Genomic DNA, 25143 nt, shown 5'->3' with positions numbered 1-25143 from the left:
ATATATGTACATAAATAAATAAATAAATAAATAAATATATATATATATATATATATATATATATATATATATATATATATACATATCTAAAATCGAATTCCGTATTCACCTTTTATATTTTTAAATAAATAAATTTTCATACTAATTCATGCATATAACTTCCACCTCTCAATCTCATTGTCATCCTTTTGGAGCATTATATATTTATACTTTCCACTTCAAATTTGAGTCACGGCTTGTAGTCAGTAAACTAATACTGAATGATAGAGGGGAAAAAGTACAGTGAATTATAGAGGGGAAAAAGTAATTATAGAGGTATAATTACGTATTAGCAACAAACCTAATAATGAAATAGTAGAAATGGGCAGTGGGTCATTAGATTATGATTTGCATAACCCACTCCTTCATTATCTTTCATGACTCTAATAAGCCTAAATCGTAACCTTGCAACTAATAATGTTCCATCAGATTGAATGACAATATATCATAATACCACAGACAAGAAAAGCCATGCCATTAATCAGCAGCACATCACAATCCTAAAACTATTTAATCATATAAGCTTCCTATGTTACCTGATGAAGCACCATTGGTCCAGGACAATGCCATAATTATCAAGAAAGGTCACATTTCCTTCATCTTCTGTAAATAACAATTCAGATTTGCTACCACAAATGGAATTATAAGTTGCACATAAATGACTAAGCATCTAATCAGCTACTGAGGTAAACATTAGCCATGACATCCTACAATTGGATTCTTTTTTTATAATGTTACCACAAAGCATTAGGCCACAAAAGATATTGTGGAGAAAACACTCAATACAAGCGCTTACAATTAATTTCCTTTCAAAATAAGCTCAATTCCAAGATTTATGATGTTCACAATAACACTAAGAAAACATGGTAAACTCAATGACCAAACAAACATGACAAAAAGGCAACTAATGTTCTGATAAAAGCAATATAATCAACTCAGTATTTCAATGGCCCAAGGATGTCAAGCTGCGGACCAAGCTTCTCCTCAACAGCCTTTTCTGCTTTCAACTTCAGCTTTGTAAGCTGCTTTCTCCTCTCATAAGCCACCTTGGCTCTTTCTTTCCTCTTCTCCTCCAGCACCTGGACAGATGTATTTTGCATGTATGGTCAGTTAAGCTCTAAATTTGGGGCAATAATTACAAAAATTATAATGGCCCGGCGTAGGACACAATGCTGCCTCATGAAAGTCATTCCACGCAACAATTTAAACAATAAGACGCTAGACAAATTGAAAGCACCCAAAAAGCATGTTATGTTTTCAAATGACAAGTTCTGAAGTGACACGGTTTATCAGCATTCACATGCAATGACATGTATAGAAAGAATTTGAGCTCTTGTAAGCATACTACAGGAAGCAAGAAACGGAGCAAATATTAAACCCTGAAACAAGACACAAACTGCAAAGGCATATGTATACAGGGGTGGGGAACAAGACATGGGAATGTAATTTATATTTGGTAGCCAAAACAAATGAACAAATGTGAAGCTCAAACTACAGAAAAAATTGCAATCAGCAACAGCAAAGAACTAGAAAAATTGTTCTACTCTTTTTTTTTCCCCTTTCAAACAAAGAAATCCTTAAATTATGGAAAAATGTTCATCCAAAGCAGGGTCTAAGATCTACTGGAGAATATAAAGGCTCCAACAATATTGGCCAACCAGTTAGCAATATCTGCACCAACAATGTTCAACTCTACTAATCATCGACATTGCTCTAGAAAAGGAAATAATTCACTATGTGAATTATTCACTACCAAAGAAATATTATAAATGATTCAGAGAAACAAACAAACACTATGCAATATTTAACGTTAAAATTTAAATAAAGAACATAGAGCCAATTCAATCTGACCTTAACAGTGTCGTAGTAATTCCATCCAACCTCTGATGAGAGACGACCTAGCAAGCAGTACCTATGCCCAGGCTGAAGCCTCAACACCCTGAAAACACATCCCCCAGCACATCAAAATAATCAGGTAACACACAAAACATTTCTGCATGACATCACTTGAACAAGAACTCCATACTTGAGGGCATCAGGAATAACCATCCTCTTCATCTTATCATATGGTGGAGGCACCCCCTCATACGCCTTAAGCCTTGCCAGCGCCGCGGCCCCACGCTTAGTCTTGTGAGGAATCATCCTTGAGAGAAAGAAAAACAAGAATGTAGATAGATTTCTTAACCACCAAACGCATCAAACAAAATACTTTTGGAATGATTCGATTTTTAACTAAAAAAAGATTGTATTTTCATCATAATACTATCATTAGATCTCAATTACAGTCATCGAACGAGAAATTCTAAGCAAGATTGGATCGCTAAGATGACCGATTACCCACGGATGGTGCGCCAGAGGATCTTGGCGGGGGCGCGGAAGTGGATGGGGCCGTGGGACGGCTTGGTGTTCATGCGCTTGCGGAGGAAGCGGAGGTACTTCATCTTCTGGCGGACAAGACCTCCGGAGAGGCAGATCTCCTCGCAGCGGACGACCACCACGCGCTGCCCGTTGAGAAGCTCCTTAGCCAAGATGGAAGCCAGCCGCCCCAGCATGTGGTGGCGCGCGTCCACCACCACACGCTTCGCGCACAGACCCGACCCTGACACCATCGCAGCGACCTCCGCCTTGTTCGACGCCTCTCGGTGGCTACCGAATCCACCTCGCTCGCTCGCTCGCTTCGGCTCTTATATGGATTGGCGGCTAGGGTTTCTCACTTCTCTTCTATGTGCAACATGGGTCGGGCCGGTCCGGGCCGGGCCGGGTTTGCACATTGTGGACCTCCGAATCATTATGTTCCATTGAAGTCATAAAAGCTATTAATTTCACGGAATTATTCCCTCTCAATCATTAATTCAAAAAGAGCACATAATCTATGATTTATAATCATAAAAAAGTGAGATACTATTTGAAATATGTCTAATTAATGAATGACAATTAGAAATTAAAGATTAATTTGAGTAAATTTATGCTATTTTCTATGTGAGAAATTAGAATTATTAATTGGTTAGGACTTCATTCTCTCTGTTTCATATGGTTTTATCTTATATTTAAATTATGCTTTTCTTCATGATTTTATTGGATTAAATTATCATTTTATTATTTTTCTTCTTTTTTCCCTCATCAATTTAAGTTGAGATTAGTCAACAAAATAAATAACAAAGCAAATAAATAATAAATCAAATTATTTGAAATGTTGACTTTTACTTATGTTTGACAAAGCCCAGTCTTAGGTCTGACTCAGTCCAGCGCAGCCCAAATGCAACTTGGGCTACGAATTTGAACACGGGTGCATGGGGCCGGTAAAAGCCCCTCTTTTTGGTGGCACTCTCTCTGTCTCGTCTTCCCCCTGATCTCTGCTCGCGGAGGCTCGACTCGGTGATCGCGGTGAGTGCGGCTCGTTTTCGCTTCTCCTTTTTGTCGATCGAATTAGGGTTTCATTTTCGTCTGTTTCTGCTCGTTTTATTGCTGGAGCTGCGGAATTCTTACGAGTTCATGCATCCAGAGAGCGGAAACCGAGGGCCGGTTGGTAAGATCTGCCCCTATGGCTGAGCAAATCTCTGATGCAGCTGTAAGAGTTCGTTCTCTTCTCTTTTGTTTGTTGTCTGGATTGCATCTGCTGACAATCTCATGAGGATTTTCTCATAGGATCATCTTATTAGGGTAAATTATGATAGTAGCGCTGGTCCAATTATGGATGCGATTCAAAGTTTTAGTTTTTTTTGGATTGCTAGTTCGACTTCTATCGTCTTTCGCTGCAAGAAATGATTTGTTTCGGCTGTTTCTTGAGTTTAGTATACACCAACTGCATCATGCTATTGCTCTTCCAGTGATCTTTGTTTTGAGATAAGCTTAGAAGTAGTTGTATTCAACAATCGAGTGTTATATATCAGTTCTTGCTGCTGTTCAAAGTTTTAGTTTTTTGGATAGCTAGTTCGACTTCTATCGTCTATTGCTGCAAGAAATGATTTGGTTTATGATTGTATCTGCTGTTTCTTGAGTTTAGTATACACCAACTACATCATGCCATTTCTTGTTTGTTGGGAGGATAACTTTCTTTCAGATTGTTTTCTCAGATGAAATTTATAAGTCAAGTCAGTGGTTTCCATTTTAGCACATTTCATACCTATGCTTTATCATGCACTGAAGTAATTGGAAATAGATTTGGATTAAGATGTCTGTTATACCTATGCTTATTCTATGCTCTTGTTCCAAGGGTGGCACCAAGTAGTTATGTTCTTTCATTCTCACCTGGATTATTCCATAAGAAATCAAGAAACACTAATAAACACCCTAAAATGTGAACTTATTTTCTGGTTTGTATACATTGGGTATGTAGCCAAACATTAGTGAAAATTTATGATGCTTGAGATAACAATTTAGATCATATATCTCTATCAAAATAACTAGCTTAAAGTCAGAGATCATGAAGTTTGTCACATTAGATATCTTGGAAAAGTCAACAAGTTCATTTCCTATGTATGTCTTCATGTTTGACTAATAAGTCTTTTTCCTCTTCCAGTGAAGAAAATATAGTCACTGTAGATTGTTGTCTTTTTTTTTATATTAAATGCAGTTGGGATATATGTTCAAAAATTAATAGTTATTTTTGGTGGCTTACCTATGGAAGGATAAATTGGTTGAAGCTGTATGTGACAATTAAATTTAAATTAAGTAATAGGTCTTGAAAACCCAATTTTACATGAAACTGTTTGCTTTGTTTTATTGAACATGGCTGCAAGTTTAATCGAAAAAGTTCCAGGTCACATTTTGGATTATGGATCTCAGTTCCTCGAATTCTATCCCACTGGAAATTCAACTGCTGATGTGGTTCCACCGAGTGCCACATGGACTTCTTTAGATAGGGAATCCAGAAGGCGACATTACAAAGATCTGAGTCATTAGAAAATCTTACAGAGTGTCTGCTTGTTAGCAAACTACTACAGGCTTTCTGCTGGAACCATCCTGTGTGTGTCTGTTTATGTTTGCCACTCAAAGCTTGATGTTATGTTATATTGGTTTTTCTGGGAGAAAATGCTAAATCATTAGCTTGGTAGATCCAAATAAAATGACTATAAAACTCTTGCTGTTAGAAAACCCACATTGATAAGGGAATGATTTAAAATGTTCCTAATGCTTCAGACATTGCATGTGTAGCATTTCCTATGATCAGTTGATCTTGTGCCCACAGTTTAGATAACGTGTTAAGTGGTGTGTTGGATATGTGTGCCATGAATCAGACATGATTCAACAATAACTTTGTTTGATGCATAAATCTTTTCCTGTTTCTTTAGTATCCTTCCCTTTTGTAATATGAGATGGCTAACATTTGAAATGAACAGGGAGATGTGATCAAGGAGGAAACAAGTAGAGGGTTGAACCCAGGGTTGGTGGTCTTGCTTGTTGTGGGAGGACTTATACTGCTCTTTCTCCTCAGAAACTATGCGCTCTATATGTATGCACAGAAGACCCTTCCGCCAAGAAGGAAGAAGGCAATCTCAAAAAACAAGTCGAAGAGGTAAAGGCTCAAACGAGGGGTGTCTGCACCTGGAGAGTAAACATACACAGTAGCCAACGAAGAAAAAGAAGATAAACACTTTATTTCTTAGATTTTGTTTATTGACGAATTGGCTAACTGGTTTATACTAAACTTGATCGATTCTCAGACCAGAATTGCTATAAGCATGTCGAATATTTCTCGACAGATCATTAGAATCCTTCAGTATGTATTCTTTCAATATCATCAAATCCGAGTGGCATCAGATACATCATCATCACATTCGATAGCCACGACCAGCCGTCGTTTTGTAACACATCCTCCGTTTTCCTATCCATGAACTGGTATTCGCTGTGATTAGAACATCTCGGTCATGATCAAGAAGAAGCAAAAATAATAATTCGAAAGCAGGAAATGAATCTTACAGTTCTACCGCCATCTCTTCTCCTCGACGGCGAGTTTTTGGGATCTGAAGAACGATTCGAGGCGATGTTAACATTGTAGCTGCCTAGTAATAGGGAGTCGTAAGGAAAGCCTCACGGTACCTGTCCGGGGTAGCTCCGGAGGAGGCAAGGAAGAGTGCGTCTCCGGTCCCCTGTAGTCGGCATCATACAACCCCGTAGTGCTAGTCTCTGAAACAAAGCAGATTGATTTCTCAGGCCCAAACTATTGAACAAAGGTAAGCGAGCGAGTGGGAAGTTTCATGTGATCAAACCTCTGCAACGCACAGCGACGAGCACGACAGCTAATGAGGCGACGAGGATGGCGATGCGGTACCTGTGGCCCATACGAGACTCCTGCTGCCGAGAAAAGTAGGCAGAGAGCAGCAGCAGTCTTGTCTCACTTATGTAGAGCAGTCCAGGGATTGGCCTGTCACAGTTTGGCCAGCACAGAGCTGGGTGGCAATGGCGACACCTGTTAAGAAGCAATAGTAGGTAGGGGGTGGACACTTTTGGGTGGAAGTAATTGCAGACAAGACAAGCCCATGTGAGTGTCATTTTAGCTGGTATCATCAGTTTTGTCTTGGCTGGACACAGCTACGTATTTGGTGACAGTGCCACAAACAACTGATAGAGATATTGACAGAGATGCAATTAATACATGTATCTCCTGGCAATAACAGAGTAGGAAGGAAAAGAGGAACCGTAACAATGAAGAGTTCGTGAAGATATCTGACCCAACCTCCTCCAGGCTTTTAGCTTCATCCGAGGATGAGGATGAGGATGAGAAGAGAAGCAACAAATCTGCATGGCGTGTGATTTATTCTGAAATAGCTGTAATAATTCAAGGAAACGGAAAACGAATATTCTGCTCTTCTTATGTTATGCAAAAACTGTTGCATCAGTGATCTTAAGCACTGGTGTTTGCAAGTGGTAACAGCCAAAATGTGATATCACTCGTTACGAGTCTTCTGCCTTTGATGGAGTCAGCTGCACGGCAACAGGATCTGAGATGGTCTTAGCCAAGTTGTGCTTCCTCTCTGCCTGCAGCGACCTGCATAGAGATTCAAGCTTTTCTTTCTGGTTCTTCACTTTTTCCAGCTGTTTCTTCATTGACTCGCGCTTCCAAAACAGCAGGGAAAATAGAACAATAAGAACAGCATCCCAAATATCTTTTGGCATAATATTAAACTACCATTGGTTGTAACAGATAAAAAGATAATTAAGATCCAAATATTGTTTAACTGGTTTGAACCATGATCACACGAAAGCTAAATTAGTAGTATCCTTAAAACTGCAAAGAAATTAGTATCCTTAAAACAGGGGGTAATCTTCATGATGAAATCTAACTCCAGATAAATCCGCCATAAAATGTCTCTCACAAAGGTTTTTTGTGGCTGAAAATCCCTCAATTGTCATGTTGACACTAATCAAATATGCAAGAAGTTCTCTTGTGGTCCAAAATCATAATGGAAAGAAAATGAATATTCAGGCATGCAATAACTCATGACAAGTTGATAACCATCGGATCAAACTTCAAGTTAAGAGTTGGTTGTGTCACAAAAGATGATGCCCAAACACTTTAGTTTCAGTTAACACAGGGATTCTCATGCTGAGACGTGCAAAAATTGTGTTGCATTGGTATCAGCCATTTTTTAGTACAGATGGGTCAATTTTTTACCAATTTTTTGCATGCCAAACAGTAACAGTTAATAATAATTTGCCAGCTCAGCTTACCTCCTCAATGAGCTTCACCAGTGCAATATCTGACTTCTCGCATTTGCTCTTTAAAAATTCATTTTCTTTCTTAAGTTCCTTTATCAATTTTGTCATCTGATCAAAATTCAAGTCACAAAGAGTATATTCAATAGGTTTTACTTAATTCAGTTGAAAAGAGAACAAGAGTAAGTATATTGGTAAATCATAAATTCGAAATGCAGGGGTTTCTCCACATCAACATGCAATACCCACTAAAAGTCATTGTTACCTTTTCCATCTCCTGCTTAAATGCTTCAAAGACCTCATTACTTTTTGACAAAGCATCCTGAAGCAGAATTTCAAATAATACTTGTTACTCTGTTCTGTATCAGTTGAAGGTAAAATATCTAATCATCAGAATGAAAAATACTGTTGATAATCATCTAGACAAAATTATCTTAAATTGACAGAATACAAGAATTGAAACGTAAACGGCTTAGATCACGTTACAATTAGCAAAAATAAAGCTGAGTTCAAAGAGCATTTGATCTGCCAGTTAACAAGAGCAAGAGCCACATTAATCCCTTGCCCCATCAAACATCCAGATGTCATTTATGGATACTCACTCAGTCACCAACTCTCATGGTGAGAACATATTTTGCCACATTACCAACCATCTTAAATCCTATACTCATAATTAAAAACATTAGCAAAAAAGAATTTTAGGTCCTAAGAAATTAGGTGGCAGTTTGTAGGACTAGAAAACTAAGGTGTCAAGGAGAACACAGAGATGTTCTTAGAGGATATTCAAGATGTTTGCTATGTTATAACCCCAAGACAAGGAAGCTGCTAGGTTCTTATTGGAACATAGATATAGAATGAGCCATTATGACTCATGAAACATGCTGGAAAAAGGTCCAATCAGTTAATGGTTATTATGCGACAAACCTTCTGATGTCACCCTTCTCTTGCACAAACATAGACACTCTATGGTGACTAGATGTGACATTATACACTTGCCTAAGCGCTCGGGCGAGGCGAGACAAGGCCCGAGCGTCTCGTTTAACATCCAGGTGGCATGCTTCAAAGAGGCGCCACCTGGGCACTCGCCCGAGCCCAAGTGTTGAGCGCTTCGGGCGAGCGCCCGATTTAAACCAGGCAACTGAACCAACTTTTTAGGTATGGTTCGTTAGCATTTGTATTAGTTGGTTCGCAGCCTCCCTGTCACGAACAAAACTGTAAACAGGGTGTTTATTGTGATGCTCATATATGTTCGTGTCCTTCGGTTTGTTCATGCTTTGCACAACATGTAGAGGGACGGTCGAAGGCTTAACAGCCCCAATTTAGTTGGGTTTGGTGGTCATTTTAGGCTTGTAAATAAAGGTTGTGTCATGTGGACACTTGTGGGAGATCTCGGTCTACAGTGGACCATTTTGGATCCTTTGTTGTGCGACCGTTCAGAGCTTGTTTAGTCTGTTTGTAATTTACCTTGGTTATGAAGTATTTTCTGAAATGTTTGCTTGTAGATCCCGAATGAGACATTTTCTCTAACCAATTTTCTCTTTTGTAGGTCCTAAGAGACCATAAGAGGTTTCGGGGAGGCTGACCTTTGCGGCCGGACACGCAAGGGTGCCGCACGACTTAGGCAAAATCAACTAAGTCCGTGATAGATGGTATCAGAGTGGGCACTCATAGAAACACTTGGCATGCAAACGTGGGGTGACCTAATGGGGCTGCATTGAGGGCAGCCAATACGCGCGACCGTTTGGAGGAAACGGGCATAGAGATGTAGGGTAAAGGAGTCGCTAAGAGGAGAGGGCATTTGGAGATTGACATTTAGAGGAATGATCAACCCTTCGCGCAAGAGGCACCACGAGGACAAGCAAGCTGAGAAGAATGCGTAGCGCACAAAGGTTGGGATGGCTGAGTTTAAGCTACGGCTCAACGTTGGCAACCATACTTGATGGTGCTCAAGGCAAGCGAGACGCTCGATAAAGGATGAGACCATATAAGGTGGAATGGATTTTTCAGCAACTGAAAGAGTTGTGCAAAGCTCACAGAGATAAGGGGAATTGTTAACTCGAAGAATTCGGTACTCATGTAAAGGCTTGTATACGAATGATTGAGTGTTCGGGGCCATCCCAAGACGACCGAAACTCGATGCCATGGAGCATTAAAACTTTCTCTTCAGCATGAGAAGGATACGTTTGTAGAAGGCTGGAGTGTGCAGGGAGTTCAGCATATTGCTAGGCCTTGAGGGATGCAGCAGTGGGCAGTATTGACGTGGAGTCGCAATCTAGCAAGTGCGTTTGCGGGAGGCAGAACAATGCACAGTTTGTTTAGCAAGGCGAAGTAGTCCAAGGGGATGGTGGTCTCCGAAACTTTCAAAGTGAAGGAAGCGAAGAGAGAAGTTGCTCCAACGGGACAGATATCCAGGAGGGATAAGTCTCGGCTCTCCAGAGTGAGAACCATGTGTAATGGACCGCACATGTTGAGGAGGAGTACCTCAAAACAACTCCACAAAGCTCAACGTACCGAGCGAGCGACGAGGAGTCGTCGTATGATCTCGCTTGAGATAATGCATTGAGGGATGCATTACGAGATCAATTAGGGGAGCGATCCAAGGCAACACAAATTAAGGCACACTTGGAGTCGATATGGAGATCGGACTCAACGAAGGGCTGACCCGTGGAATGGTGGGCGCGAGGGCCGCCATCAATTCAATACAAAACGATGAGCAGAACAACTTGGGTGTAACTTGACGAAGTACCCAAGCCGCATGAAGGGAGCCGACATAGAAGATGGAACATGGAGCGAAGGCACAGAGCTTTTCTTGGACAGAGGTCAAGGATATGAACTCTTGCAGAAGCAAGTGCGGGATCATGTCGTTTCATGGGTCCTTAATTCTGATGGAGCGGGCTCATTCTGCATGGTGTCAAAGACGAAGGGAGCTTCGAGGCACATGCACCTTACCTCAGAGAAGCATTTGACGGAGGAACTGAGGCAACTCAACTTACGGAGGCGAAGTTGGGTTCAGAAGGCCTTGGCACGGGGCAAGAGGACGCAAATGTGGGTATTCTTAAAGAATATGCCATAGTACTGCCATTTAAGTTGTCATGAAGGGAGCGGTGCATAGCGGAGATTGTGCCGGTATGGGTAGAGGCCAGGATCTAGACAATGGTGCACCAATTTCAGCGAAGTCGGTGGACTTCGGGAGCTACTAGGTGATAGACTATCCTAGAGCGGTGCTTTGTCTAGATGTGACCCGAGAGCGGGTGGACGAAGGTCGATTGCCAAATAAGCAAACACAATCGAAAGTGAAAGAGGTCATGCGAGGTGTTGGCGGAGGCCACACATAGAGGGATCACAATCTGAGTTCATCCCACGAGGATCAGAATGCAATGGAGATGTCACCAGGAGGCGACATGGTGCAGCAGATCGTGGTGGAACAGTCCCGTGATCGGGAGCTATTAGGAGCTCCACTTCGGTGAACAACACGATGACAAAATGGGCTATGGATCAAAGAGTGAAGGTCATGGTACCGTAGAGGTAGGTCTTCCGTGCGTGCATCGAATTTTGCATCGGATAAAAGCCTTGGTTATCAGCATATGTGAGTTGTGTACTGCCGAGGGAAAAGTTTGAATGCAAGTACCAATGAGTCCCATGGGAGGGACTTGATCATGCAGAGGTATGATCGGAGCGGCTAGAGAGTTGGACTGCTCCAGAGCTCATATTCGCTTAAGGGAGCCCGACAAGTCAGAGGACAAGATCGAGTAAGCGAACATTGCTACCAAGGAAGCTAAAGAGAACATAATTGATGTGAACCCCGCAACAAGATAGTGGAGACCATACATGGGAGTTACAGTCTGTCTTTCCATTGACCAAGGGGAACTACTTGGAGAACACAAAGGTGTTGAAGTAGAGGGTCGAAAGGGGCGAGGAAGCGACAACGAGTCCAGAGGGACTTAGCTACCCAAAAACCAAGCATCAGTTAGAATAGAGGTGGACTCGGAGGAGTGCCACAAAGGCAGATCTACCGATCGTGAAGAAAGGGATGCAGATGTGAGGCGACGGATAGTATGGTCATAGGCATGGCAGCGCCATGGTACCGCACATGCGGGACTTCCGTGAAGTCATCAATCCTTAGCTCTCATGGAGGGAGAACACTTGGTCGTGAAAGGGGCCGAGGAGGTGGAGCATGCAAAGGCAAACTTCAAGTACCGAGACAAGGCTGAATGGCAGAGGCTAGGGAACTTCGTAGGACCGGTGTTAATGAACTTCTCATCAAGATAGCCAAAAGTGAAGGGCTTCGGGTCGTGCAAGAGTACACGACCACCAAGGAACGAAGCAAGCAGTACGCAGTGCTGTACATTTGCTACTCAGTGGAGTAGGCAGCAGGATTGATGGAGAAGACGGTACAATCCCAGAGGCGACCAAAACTATTAAAGACTTACTCTAAGTTGGGGTGAAAACTTCCTACATTCTAGAAGTTCGATAGCATTGAGAAGGTGAATTACAGTAACAAACTTAACGCAAGGAGTGAAAACACTTCAAGTGCTTCAGAAGTGTGAGCAAAGAGCGGGCGAAGGCTAATAACTAGCTCGATGCACGGAGTACAACACTCGAGGAGGTAGGCGAAGTCAAGTAACCTTTGTCTTCTCAACTCTTAAGAGAATGGGCGAAACCGAGTACCCCAATTCTCTTATCTATCCAGCAGAGAAGCTCTGCACATATTTAAGGACCCTTCAAAGAAACCAAATAGAAGACAATAGTTGTCAAATCCTCACCAATGGTGATCAGTACTACTAAGAGTAGATTATCCGCTTTATTTCCCAACAAAATGCTAATCGAAAGCGGAAGTGATGCGAACCTACTTGGAAGTGGCAACTAAGTGAAAGAAGAGTCGATGGGTAAATTTTGTAGAGGAAGGACCCTAAAACTTCAAAGTTTACGAGGTGATGCTCGTTAAAACTCCAACAAGCATCCACCCAGTTCAAGCAGCATGAGGCATTTGAGAGACCGGCGCATAGTAAGGATGGCTTTTTCATTCATTTGAAGGATCCGCAGGAGCCAACAGGGATCAACACAACTCAGCCAACCCCACACTAGAGTCAGAGTCATTGGCGAGTTGAAACATCATGACAGATCAAAAGCTCAACTACTCAATAACAGTAGCGGAGAGCAGTTGGGAGCCAACAGACGCATTGCAGCTGGAGCATAAGATCGAAGACTAAACAAAGGTGAGGAGTTGCAGTGTCGGCAAAGGCTTTGACGAGAACATCGAAGGAATAAGTGGGGGAGAATGTCACGAACAAAACTATAAACATGGTGTTTAATGTAATGCTAATGTATGTCTGTGTCCTTCAATTTGTTCATGCTTTGCACAGCATGTAGAGAGACGGTCGAAGTCTTAACAACCCCAATTTAGTTGGGTTTGGTGATCATTTTAGGCTTGTAAATAAATGTTGTGTCATGTGGACATTTGTGGGAGATCACGATTTGTAGTGGATCATTTTGGATCCTTTATTGTGCAACCGTTCAGAGCTTGTGAAGTCTGTTTATAATTTGCATTGGTTATGAAGTGTTTTCTAAAATGTTTGCTTGTGGATCCCGAGTGAGGCGCTTTCTCTAACCCGTTTTCTCTTTTGTAGCCATGGGAGGTTTCGGGGTGGCTGACCTTTGCGGACGGACACGTAAGGGTGTCGCACGACTTAGGCAAAACTAGCTAAATCCGTGACATCCCCCTCGCGACTTCCCCCAAACCCAACCCTACTCATGATTCCGTCGTCGATATTTCTTCTCTGCTACCGCCGTTGCTGCCTCTCTCCGATGCTGCTGTCACTGCTCTTTGCTGTCGCTGCCGCTCTCCTCTCTTGTTGTCATTGCCTCTCTCTGCTACCACCTGCTACCATTGTCACTGCTCTCCGCTGCTGTTGTCGCTGCCTCTCTCTGCTGCTATCACTGCTCTCCACTATCGTTGCTCTCCACTGCCACTGTCGTTGTTCTCCACTACCGCCCACTACCGCTGTCGCTGCTCTCTACTACTATTGTCGCTGCATCTTTCCGCTACCGCCTGCTGCTGCTCTCTGCTGTCGTTGCCTCTCTCCGCTACCACTGTCGCTGCTCTCAGACAACAGCCTCTTGTCCACGTCTGAGTCCTCACCGTGACTCAGCTTCTTACCTCAGTCTCCTCACACTCTATTGTTAACAGTAAAGAATATTTTAAAATATTAAAATATATTTTTATATTTTAAATATATTAAAATATATTTATTATATTTTAATATTTTGGAGTGCCTCGTTTCGCTCAAGCATTTTGAGACCTTAACACCTAGCACTTTTTAAATCACTATTACAGGTGCACCATGCTAAAAAGAGGATTAGGATTTAAGATTTGATCAAATTAAAGTGAGACCTAATAACAGTAGTATGGTTTAATGATTGGTCCACCAATTTGATGATTTATTCAGAAATGACAACAGAAAAGCAAAATCAACCTGCATCAAAAAGTGGACATAAATTCCTCTTGCAATTATGGGACACACTAATTACAATCTATATGAAATTATATCAGTCTAACTCCAAGCACTAATATGCTGATGATTTTTTCTTTTGTGTACCAAAGTCAACATTAGATTAGACCTTCAAATTGATAAATAGCAAATAATTTATACCTAACTTGTTATTGTTACTTTGGAATAATTTGAATAAAATTTGATACTTATATTCAAATACCTGGAATTGCTGAAATCTTTCTTCATCAGCTGCTAACTGTAGACGCAAACTCTTCTCCGTGGCCATTAGTTGTGAAACTTGTTCGGCGTACAGTTGCATCTGGGTTTCTTCCTTAGCAGACTTCTCTTCCTGTTGCTTAAGTTTCAAATCAGCAAGCTGAAGTTCTAGCGTCTTCTGCTGTAACTGTATGCACATAGTTTATATAGTCCAGGCAAAAGACTAGTGAGTCTGAAAGTCAAAGTCATGGTTTATCTACACACCGAAATTAAAATATAGTAACTTCAGAAGATTCTAAGTTCATGAAAAGCTTACCTTTTGTGCAAAATGTTGCTCAGAGAGAGAGTACTGGTCAGCAAGAAGTTTTAACTTATTTCTCAGCCTAAAAAAAGGAAGTAATTGGTCTGTAAAGCAAAGTAGCCAAATAATAATAAAAAAATCATTTGCCAAGAAGGAAAGATAACAGCATTATGTTCTAGTTGAAAAGAACAAATCATTATAACATAACTACATCAATAACCAAAAACTTTAAGTAGTTGTAACAAACAATGGTAGTTGGAATCTAAGTTGCATCATACAAGTTAAGAAAACTAGGTGATTCCCAACAATCAAGATCAGGAGTATAAACAGATTATCGAAAAACATAGATGAGAAACCTATGGATTTCAAAAACATCAAAACATTTCATTCAAGAAAGATATTAGCTTATTTGGAGAACTAAGAGTTAAAAGCTATACTTTTTTATGCATAACAGCAAGGAAAAATAAAAAAGATGCAATCATGTGGACATCCAAACTACTGCATTGGTAAGCACAATATATCTTAAAAGTCAGACATCTTATACTAGGCTAATAGTTGTCACTAGACATAATACCGGTCACCCCAATTTTGGAGGTTATTCCTACTGCTGGGAGCAGACAACATATGTGCATGAGCATGCACACATATTATTATGTTGAGACAGAAAGCCAAATGAAATGAAAAGGAAGGTTAGGCATGGCTTAGAAAACATAATATCTCTAAGAAGTCTGGTTCCAGACTTCTAGATGTGGGCTCAAATGTTTTAATTTATGAACCCTGAATAGAGAAACCAATTATCATCTCTTTTTACCCAAAAAAAAATGAGTTGGTAAAAGAAAATGTCGGAACATGTGCTGATGAGAACCCACAGTATCTAGGATGCCATAGGATAAGGGAGAGGGTACATGGTTGCCAGTACATTCATCAAGCATTCAGAGTTCTTCCAGCCTATGCTAATGCAAATTAAGTGCTGGTCTTGCATGAATTTGTACAGTTTTATAGCAAATTAAATGTTACTCATTTTAATCAAGAAAGTGCGGGACACCAAATTCTTGCCCAAATAAAAATGAAAAGAAAATTCTCCTGAAAAATAAACCTACTTCAGATTAATCATGTAAGATATCCTTATCTGAAAAGAAATTTCCAAGAATCTTACATCTCATTTTCCTTGAGCTGAGAAAGGCATTCATCTTTTTGCACTTCAAGCTTACTGCTTATGTCCTACAACACAACAGGGCAAAAGCTATTTATTAATGAATTTCTTGTAGTAGAAACAGAAAGGGACTAGACCACTAAAAGAACATAAACACAAAACAAGTAGAGAAAACAATACTAGAAATAGGTTCTGAGATATGGAAAGAGATTGTGGAAGGAAAATGTAGACAAATGAAGAAGTTCTGGTTTTGCAATGAGTACCTCCTGAATGCGAGCAGATACTTTGCCAGGCCTCAGTTTTTCTTGCACAATGTGAGCTTTTATAACTAGTCCTAGCCTTGACACAATTTCCTTATATGCAATCCATGAATCATATCTCCACATTTTAACCATAAGTTTTGTTGTTAAATGCCAAAAAAATTATTGTCACTGAAATTAAGAGAAAAAACTTATCTCGTATAAGGTCAGTCAGGCTAATCCAAGAATCAACCAACACTCAGTTTCTGGGAACAGATATTGCTCTTTGCTTTGTTTACTTCTCCAACAGATTCTTTTTGCTGCTTTATAATTCATATTCAGTTCCTTCCATTTCATACTTTGTTCATCATAACACTGGGCCTATGGTAGCATCTTTAACTAGTTCATTTTATGGGGCACTAAAGATAAATTAAAATAAAGTACAAAGAATGTATAGAGTCTAGACATAACAGAAGATAATATACATACTATGCAACTATATTTTGAAATGAATTCTTTTGTTCATTTTAATCATTCATGATTCAACAGTTGTCTTTCTTAGTCTTGGAAGTATGGTATAGGTCATCAGCATAAACTTCTAGTCAGAAGAAACTAGCTGGTTCATGGCAGATGTTCAATAGAGGGTGCATTTCAATGACTTAGCTACAAGATAATGACTTCCTAAAGAAAAAATATGTTTCAAGACAAGCCATTTCAAACTGCATAACAATGAAAGAACAAGAATATAAGCTTTAAGATATTTTATCTTAGTCCTTACCTTTATTGCATCATTAAACTTTGTAGACAAATCTAGTCTCATATTCTGTCCTTCTGTAGATACTCTTTGGCATTCATCCTACAGAAGTCAAATCAGGCTGAAGCGAGGTTGAACATGTAGAAATAGTAAAATAGATCCTTTCATCTTCTTAATCTGGAAAATGTACCATAAGCATTTTATTCTGACGCTGCAGCTCCCTACAAAGAGACTCAAGCCGCTCACGAACAGCAACAGCTTCAAGAGGCAAGCAAATTCAAAATATAAGATATGTGACTAGGAGAAACAGAAGGCTTTGCTCAAACAAAAGATATCAGTATAAGGAATTTCACACAAAAGATGAACAGAATATAAATAAAATTAGACATCAGAAATAAAAGATGTTAGCAGATGAAAGATCAGTACAGGAAATAAATGCAACAAAAGTCAAGTTTCAGTTGTCCTAGCCAAGGTATGCAATACCGTATCGTACCGGTGTTTCGAGGTTGGCTCGGTACGGTACAGTACCGGTGTACTGAGCGGTACACCAGGGCATACCGAGTGGTACACCCTGGTGTACCGAACAATTTTATATATTTTCTTTATTACTGTAGTACTGTAGCGGTACCAGACGGTCCGCGTACCGGTATGCTATCGGAGCGGTACTGCATACCATGGTCCTGACATGTCCCAGGTCAACTACCCAAAGCAGCTAACATTGGAAATCCATTTTTGTAAATGGTCAAATAAGCCTGGCAGGTATCTCTAATTCCAAGTCCATTAAAGTAGATGTCCAAACAAGCCATTCAAGAAAAAAAGGTCAAATGTTGATATCACACTTGAATGATGGCTGAAGTTAAATGTTATAAGTGTGACATGTTTTGACAGGTAAATCACTAGAAAAGGCATCAATTATCTGACTGTCTCGGGGCTGCATCAGAAACTTTTATCATCCTGAAGTTACAGAGATTAAATGTTCTAAGAACTATTTAGGAATTTTTGAGCTATTTCAGGATGCTTTAGGATAGAGCAAGTGGAATGGAATATAGACACTGAAACCAAAGGATATTAAGACGATAAAACTTGTTAACTGGAATGTAAGATGACCAACTCAATATTCAAGATGGCCTAGGAAATTAACTGTACATCTAGCATTGTAATGACAATAAACAATGTTTGAAATCTTCCTGACGAGAAAATCCTAGACACCTTATAGCAAGCCGATAAGTCAAAAGGTGCTCTCAGTTGTCACTTGTCACTAACTTGTTTGTTCAGTATATACCACATGAACAATGAGGTCATACAGTATTTCAATGACCAACTGAATATCTGTTATAATGGCCATCCCTGATCAATGATTAACCTTTACAAATTTGGAAACGAAGTTGGCAGAAAAGGAAAAAAATGAGTTTACCAATGTAAGTTACAAACATATTTGAAGCTTATCAACGGCTCCCTTAACTTTCATTACAATAAATCATGCACCTGCCATGGAGGACAGAAGTGGACAAAATTGCAAGAGGAAGCTACAATCAAGCAAGCAAATAAACAACTAAATATCACATAGATCAGAAAGGTTGACACAGCAACATAGATGTGCATCTCCATCCTTAGATCTGATTAATCCGAAGACATGAACTCATTCACCAATCTATCCAGAATAGACATATAATTCCTGTTACCATCTAATGTATGATTGATCTCCATTATAAGACACTATTTTAAAAGGAAAAGGAACATATTACCTCATAATTCTCCTCCATTGATATGCTAGACTACCATATAGTTTCATTTACAAGTTAAACCAATTTCATAAATTTTATCTTTGTAACCATCTAGCATTAGATGAAAACTAAACTTAGTTATTGAAACCAAGAATTAAAATTTCATACCATACCAGTGTATCAAGTTTTGCTCAATATGATACAGTATGGTGTACCAAGCGATACGTTGGGGCATACCAAGCGGTATACCTAAATTAGGCATAAAATCTTCTGAAAATATTTGAAAAATAGAAAAACACAATAGTTCTTACCAAAAAGGTCAGCATTCTTTAAGTCAATATTCCTTTTTAATCTTGAGTATTCTTCTCTGTGCTTCATGTTAATTACTCCAGTTGCTGAGCTCTTTTAATACCCTTCGTAGACTTCATTAAGTACTAATCAAAATAAAAACTTCAATCCCAGAAACCCACGACATCCACCGGTCCGCTTACGATCTCTGTGCAGATTGTTCTTACTAGATGTTGGCTCCGCGAGTGGATCCTTGGTCATTCCCAATTGTCGGAGGGTAGCTAAGCGAGCATTGTTGTCGGTGTACGCAAAGCATTTTGAAAAAGGAGGTCAATTGGTGGACCCCACCGAACAAGTAGGTACATCGCAACAGGGAGGGAAGAGGGCGTGTACATGGTGAAGTTGGTAGAGTAGGCAGAGCATTACAAGGAGATGGAGTACATGGAGAAGGTCACCGTTGTAGCAAGGGAGGGGGAGGAGCACACGGTGGAGGAGCACAACCTCCTCTCTGTCGCCTACAAGAACGTCATCGCCGCCTGCCGCGCATCTTGCCGGATCGTCTCCATCGAGCAGAAGGAGGGTCGCGGAAACCATGACCACGTTGTCACGAACGGTCATCGCGCACCCACAACAACTTCGTTCAACGAACCGTTCGTCGCTTTTGCATGCTTGTACAGAGAGACATGGTAGCATGTTGTGCCTTGATTTTGTGTGTTTTTGCTTGGAAAATGTAAGCAACGACAGTTTGCAGTGCTATAGTACGACCGCTAGCCGCGCCAGGCTGAACTGCCCTAAAATGACTCTGTTTTCGCGTGTCACGGCTTATTTTCTGCACATGAAATGTCAATCATCTCAGCACCCTGGAACCCCCCGGGTGGCACAGGGCTGGATGGGGCTTCGGTATATTGTCGGGCGTTGAATAATCTTCACAAGTTCGCACGTTAACTTGACGGAAACTTGCCTTCGCACTCGGCACCCGGTGAGCAGTTGTTATTTGTGGACTTGCAACCATTCATTCTACCTTCTAAAGTCCTTGGTTTCTCCTTCCTCTCTTTTCTCTCTTACACTCAAAGTGCTTGTTGAATTGCTTGTAAAGCTTCCTTTTTAACGAAACATCGTGACTTGTCCGTCGCTCGTTTTCAATATAATCAACTTACTGTTTTACAGATCCTTCGAGACCTGTACGAGGTTGTAACTAGGTTGAACCTTTGAGGACGCATAAGTCACAGGGCGCCTCATGACTTAGGCAATCGTAGCTAAGTCCGAGGAGTTAGCGCAATGGTGCTTCACGACTTATGCAACTTCAGCTAAGTTCGTGACTTTGCCGCAATGGTGTCTCATGACTTAAGTAATATTCGCGACCACCGCGCTAGGATCGAGTCTGAGCTCAACTCCATCTATGGCACCATCCTTCGCCTCCTCGATGCCCACCTCATCCCCGTCGCCGCCGTTGACTCCAAGGTCTTCTACCTAAACATGAATCGTGAATATTATCGTAACCTGGCCGAATTTAAGACCGGATCTAAGTATCAGGCGGTAACGATCGAAATTTCAATCGTTACCGCCCGATACAGCCCTGTATCGTCCGATACAAGGCTATATCAATGGTACCGCCCGGTAGCAGGTGATCCGTTTATCGGTCTACTGACGGACCAGTATGTACCACTCATATCGGACAATACAATTCGATATTAAAAATCCTAATAGAAAGTTAGAAACCATTATAACTTCATAATTTTAAATGCCCTATCCATATTATGAAACACCATTATTTGTATTGCTTCTGTCAGTGCATTTTTTGAAATACTCCACATCCTCAAATTTTTCCCTTCAACAATTCTAACAATGATCCATAAGATAGTATACTAATATCTTAATGCAAGTATGCAACTTACTCGTTTTTTTCACATTCCCATAACTTAATGCTATACAAGAAATATAATACCATCAATAAATAGATGGTCCATACAAATCAGTCTTTACAAGCATATAGTTAATAGAAATTTTTTATGTGAATTAAATGATAAAAAAAACTCAAAAATGAAGTGTATTATAAGTTTAAAGTTGATGGTTAAAATTTCATGACATGTTAAAAATTAGTGGACAGCCACACTGCACTTTGTCTGAGTCAGCCCATTACAATGCATATAATGTAGCATTTTTAATACGAACCTGCATCTCTCTCTGCTATAACTTTTTGATATTTTAAAGTAAATCCTAGCAGTTCTTTCTCTGACTTTGTGTTGCGCTTTCCAACTTTTCGTTTTGCTTCACTGCTTTCCTGAAAGACCATCAGACCATCAAGTAGAAGATGATATTTATATTTTATACAATGCAAAAAGTATTTAAAATGCTTAGAAAAATCTACTAATATTACCAAAAGCAGAAAGAATCATTTTGCATATGATTTTGCAAGCTAAATTATGCAAAGTTGCAACTCATTAAGTGTGGCTGATTTTTCTTTTAATTCTGTCAAATCTTGTTTGAAAACTACAGATATCTGGGAATTTTGGTCAAATTCGAAAATAATATTTACCAAAGTGTAAAAACTAATTAGGAGACTGAATGCATATATTTCATGATATGAATTAGAAAGCTTGACGACACACATTTTCCTAAGATTCTTTAAGTAAGAAGTTGGTTTTCATATTTATTGTTTTGGAATAAAAGAACTTTAAGTAGATGTAACAAACAAAGTAACCGAAGAACTAAGTTTAATCACCATACCTACATAGCTCAACGCAAGTCTTGCAAAGAACAACTAGAATTGAACTAAGTCTTGCAAATACACACACACACACACACACACACACACACACACACACACACACACACATATATATATATATATGTATATATATGTGTGTGTGTGTGAATTTTGCAGGCATTAGCATTGATAGAAACATTACATCCAATAAAGAGGAATCAAAACCTATTACATATTAACAACAAGAGTTTCAGAAGCGAAAACAGCAGCCAAGGATCTTAGAATCATAATGTGTTTACAACTCCATAGAAATTGAGCCATAATGCAAAACCATGATAAGGAAGCCCTGACAACATAGAGATAAATATTTGAACTCCTATTCCCCCATTTTTAATAAAAAGTGGCTAATTGAACAATAGACATAATCAAAGGGTACAGCTTAGTAATGGAGGTTCAAGGCCTTGAACTAACAAGCTACCAGGCTTCATCATACAAACAATTTATACAGCTGCAAAACAATTTTTGGAAGATTGTAACAAAGCAAAGTTAGATCTACTTACAGAAAGACCATATTAATATATTGGTTCTTCATTTTCCTATAAGCAATATCTATTACTCTTTCAATATACAATTGAAAGGATCAATGCAATAAGAAGGTAGAATTAAAACTTCTTCATTTTGACACAATAAATGACATGTACAAAAGAATATTCTAGTGAAAGGTAACAAAAGAATTTGCACATGATAGAGAAATAAAAAATCACATTTGAAAGCAAACATAAATAGAAGTGCTATGTGATTGAGTAAAGATGCATTATCTGTGAGATCAGTATTAACAATTTCAAGACATGGAAAACTAATGTGCATGTAACTAACATGATGATCGACTTCATGCCTTGAAGCTTTACAGAAACACAAATGATTTTGAACATTCAGCATATGCTGCTATATATCTTACCTTTAGATTGGTGGCATGTAATTCCAACTGGCCTTTAGTTTCTGCAAAATCCATAGGAAGTCAGTTTCTTTGTATAGCTAGGATTACTTGCATCCCGAACATTAAAGGAAACAAGTGTGTTGCTGCATGCATGACCAGGCAATAGAGATAGTAAAGAAATTCATAGAGCCATACTTGCAGACATCATAGTTGCAGCATGATATGGAGCCTGCTGAATTTTTATTCCAAAGCAATCATGTACAGCATACTTACACTGTTACACAAAAAGCTATAATGGTAGCAGGTTCAGCTAAACCTTCCTTAGACCACCATATCTACAAGGTCTTCCTTAGTAACATTATTTTTGTCAATAGAATTACAGACATGCACCAGCAAAATTATAGAAGTCACTCCACGTATGTAACCAAGCCACTTTTTGAAAGTTGAAACCTTCTCATTTCTCAGTACAAGCCTTTGGCAGACTCTTATGACATTGGAAAAGGGCTTAGATGATGAAGCTGACGAACAGTACCTGGTTCAACAATTGGTTTGCAGCAAGAAAAACTCTCATCAATTTAAGGCCTTACTCAAGCAATCTTTACATCATTAAGATACAAGATAATTGTTATCCTCATCATTATTATTTTGCATTATACTGAACATGCATTGAATGCTAAAATTCCCGGTATTACTAAGATTTACCATCACATGGCTTCTAACGTGCACTGTATCAGTGACTTCTAAAATTTCCCAGTATCACTAAAATTTACCAACACATAATTTTAATGTGCATTGTGTTGTGGTCAAGATGCCAAATTATGTACATTTAATTTACAGTGTTGAATTTTCATCCATTGATTTCATTCATTTGTGATCGTCTCCAATGCTGAATCACTGATTAAAATTAATAGGTACTAGGTAAGTGTAATAATCTTTCCTGCCTGCCCATCCACCCAATGCCCTAAGCTCTCAAAAAAAGGGCCATAAAATCAAACAAAGTACATCGATATATCCTCTGGCTTCTGGATCCTGGATTCACCTAATGCAACCTGAACATGCAAAGAAATCCACCTAGTATATCACCGAACATTCACAACCAATTTGGTGTTCTGCCAAATGAACACCAAAGTCAAACAGACAAAACAAAGGGAATATTCTCCTTTTGACCGATCAATCCTTAAATATCTCACTCATTTCAGTTTATTCATCAGAATTCTTTTATTCTTCTTGTATACCTCGTTCATCATCTTGTCTGAAAAATGAGAATATGAAATAAATGGAACTTTGATGGGCCTATTTTTATTTACTATTAATTGTGTCCTAAGTCCTCCTAGTTATATCAGACATCAATAGCGGATTCACTTTTCAGTGATTGATCTTCTAATTTGATTTCTCTGAAGAACAGTGGATTTGCCTTACAAAACACCTCAGTGGGTTGTAGCTAATGATAAGACTAAGAAACTTCTCATGTAACTTAACTAGGTTCCCTTTAACTAATATGTTCTAGTGTCTCCATGGCATACATTATCTCCCATATATGCACGAAATGTAACAAGGAGAAAAGCTAGCAAGGTAGACCGACAGAAACCCAAAAAGAAAGTAGCCAGATGACAAGAGATAAAACAAAGATCTTTCACCCGTTTCACAATTCCGGCCGTCCCCTTGGGCTCTTCCTTGCAAACATGCACCTATCAGGACCTCATTCTGGGGTGCACTCAACTCCTTCGAGACATCATCGCCCGGTTTCGACTCCAAGATCCCATCCCGCGCAACCGAATCAGGGCCGTCGCCGACATTGTCCCCTCTCGTCAAGAAGTCGCCCGAGATATCGAGCTTCTCGGTCCCATCGACCAGAAAATCCGTAGTTAGGGTTTCCGCCGGCGGAGCTACGAGCTGCTCGCCGAAGGGATGGAGATCGAGCAAGGCGTCCTTGTAGTCGGAGGAAGGCGGTGACGGGGGGTCGGCGGAGACCTCCACGAAGCCGTCGGGCAAAGAATCCGCTTCGGGAAGACGGTTCGCCGGTGAAGTCTCCATTGGTAGGGCGATCGGCGATCGAAGGAGGGAAGAAAGAGAAGGGAACGGACGATGATACAGTGAAGGGCTTGGCGTTTAATAAAACCACAGGGACGTATAAACTGCCGTGTTCTTTATGTTTGTATTTGTTTAATGATATATATGTATATACATATGTATCTTAATTCAATTTAAATGCATTTTATTATTCAAAATCTTCAATTTTATAAATTAAAAAAAAAAATTAGTTCATCGGGCTTTCGGCATGGACAAGCTTCTATGTTTTCCGTAATCACAATATCAAAATAATAGTAACAAAATACACGAATTATATCATATTTCTCTACTTGCGATTCCCACATCGCTAACAGGGTCAGGGAAACTACATAGAAGCAAATGATTATATGCACAACTAGATCAACACATCACACTTTGTAGGTTCGCTTATGCGAATTAACACGTAAATATCATATGAATTAATTGTCGGGTATCATTCACTCTCATTATTTTGTTTCTTCTTTCCCATCCCAAATAAACTACATAGTACCAAATCTACTGCATACTTCATCGAAGCAATGTTCTGGATTTCCATGAGATTCCTTTTCAAATGCTCACACGTGGTAGA

The 25143-nt window shown here is 39.7% G+C and overlaps 2 protein-coding genes and 1 non-coding gene across 4 annotated transcripts; 1 reads left to right on the top strand and 2 right to left on the bottom strand.

The window, feature by feature from the left end:
* Positions 1-818: 818 nt before the first annotated feature.
* On the bottom strand, positions 819-2715 carry LOC135626380 (large ribosomal subunit protein uL13w-like). Its single transcript, XM_065131621.1, has 4 exons — positions 2377-2715; positions 2066-2182; positions 1891-1978; positions 819-1118 (listed from the first exon to the last, which is right to left on the bottom strand). The coding sequence occupies exons 1-4, from the start codon at positions 2646-2648 to the stop codon at positions 975-977; spliced, it is 621 nt and encodes a 206-aa protein (XP_064987693.1). The 5' UTR covers positions 2649-2715; the 3' UTR covers positions 819-974.
* Positions 2716-3370: 655 nt separating this feature from the next.
* Positions 3371-5205, top strand: LOC103978598 (uncharacterized). The gene is made up of 3 exons (XR_010492321.1): positions 3371-3423; positions 3542-3607; positions 4799-5205. It is a non-coding gene; the product is annotated as an uncharacterized LOC103978598 (transcript).
* A 410-nt stretch (positions 5206-5615) lies between these two features.
* Positions 5616-24634, bottom strand: LOC103978597 (uncharacterized). Of its 2 annotated transcripts, none has more exons than XM_009394443.3 (14): positions 24143-24634; positions 22527-22567; positions 21034-21142; positions 17040-17107; positions 16874-16951; positions 15860-15924; positions 14719-14785; positions 14407-14589; positions 7961-8017; positions 7711-7806; positions 6249-7095; positions 6079-6165; positions 5959-6002; positions 5616-5884 (listed from the first exon to the last, which is right to left on the bottom strand). In XM_009394443.3, the coding sequence occupies exons 1-11, from the start codon at positions 24537-24539 to the stop codon at positions 6934-6936; spliced, it is 1323 nt and encodes a 440-aa protein (XP_009392718.2). In that variant the 5' UTR covers positions 24540-24634; the 3' UTR covers positions 5616-5884; positions 5959-6002; positions 6079-6165; positions 6249-6933. The 2 variants fall into 2 exon arrangements, with proteins under 2 accessions (XP_009392718.2, XP_018679696.2); XM_018824151.2 differs by having other exon boundaries at positions 5616-5874.
* Between the last annotated feature and the right edge of the window lie 509 nt (positions 24635-25143).

The sequence above is a fragment of the Musa acuminata genome, chromosome BXJ1-3, assembly GCF_036884655.1.
Source record: "Musa acuminata AAA Group cultivar baxijiao chromosome BXJ1-3, Cavendish_Baxijiao_AAA, whole genome shotgun sequence".
Lineage (NCBI taxonomy): Eukaryota > Viridiplantae > Streptophyta > Magnoliopsida > Zingiberales > Musaceae > Musa > Musa acuminata.
This window is presented reverse-complemented; position numbering and strand designations above follow the sequence as displayed.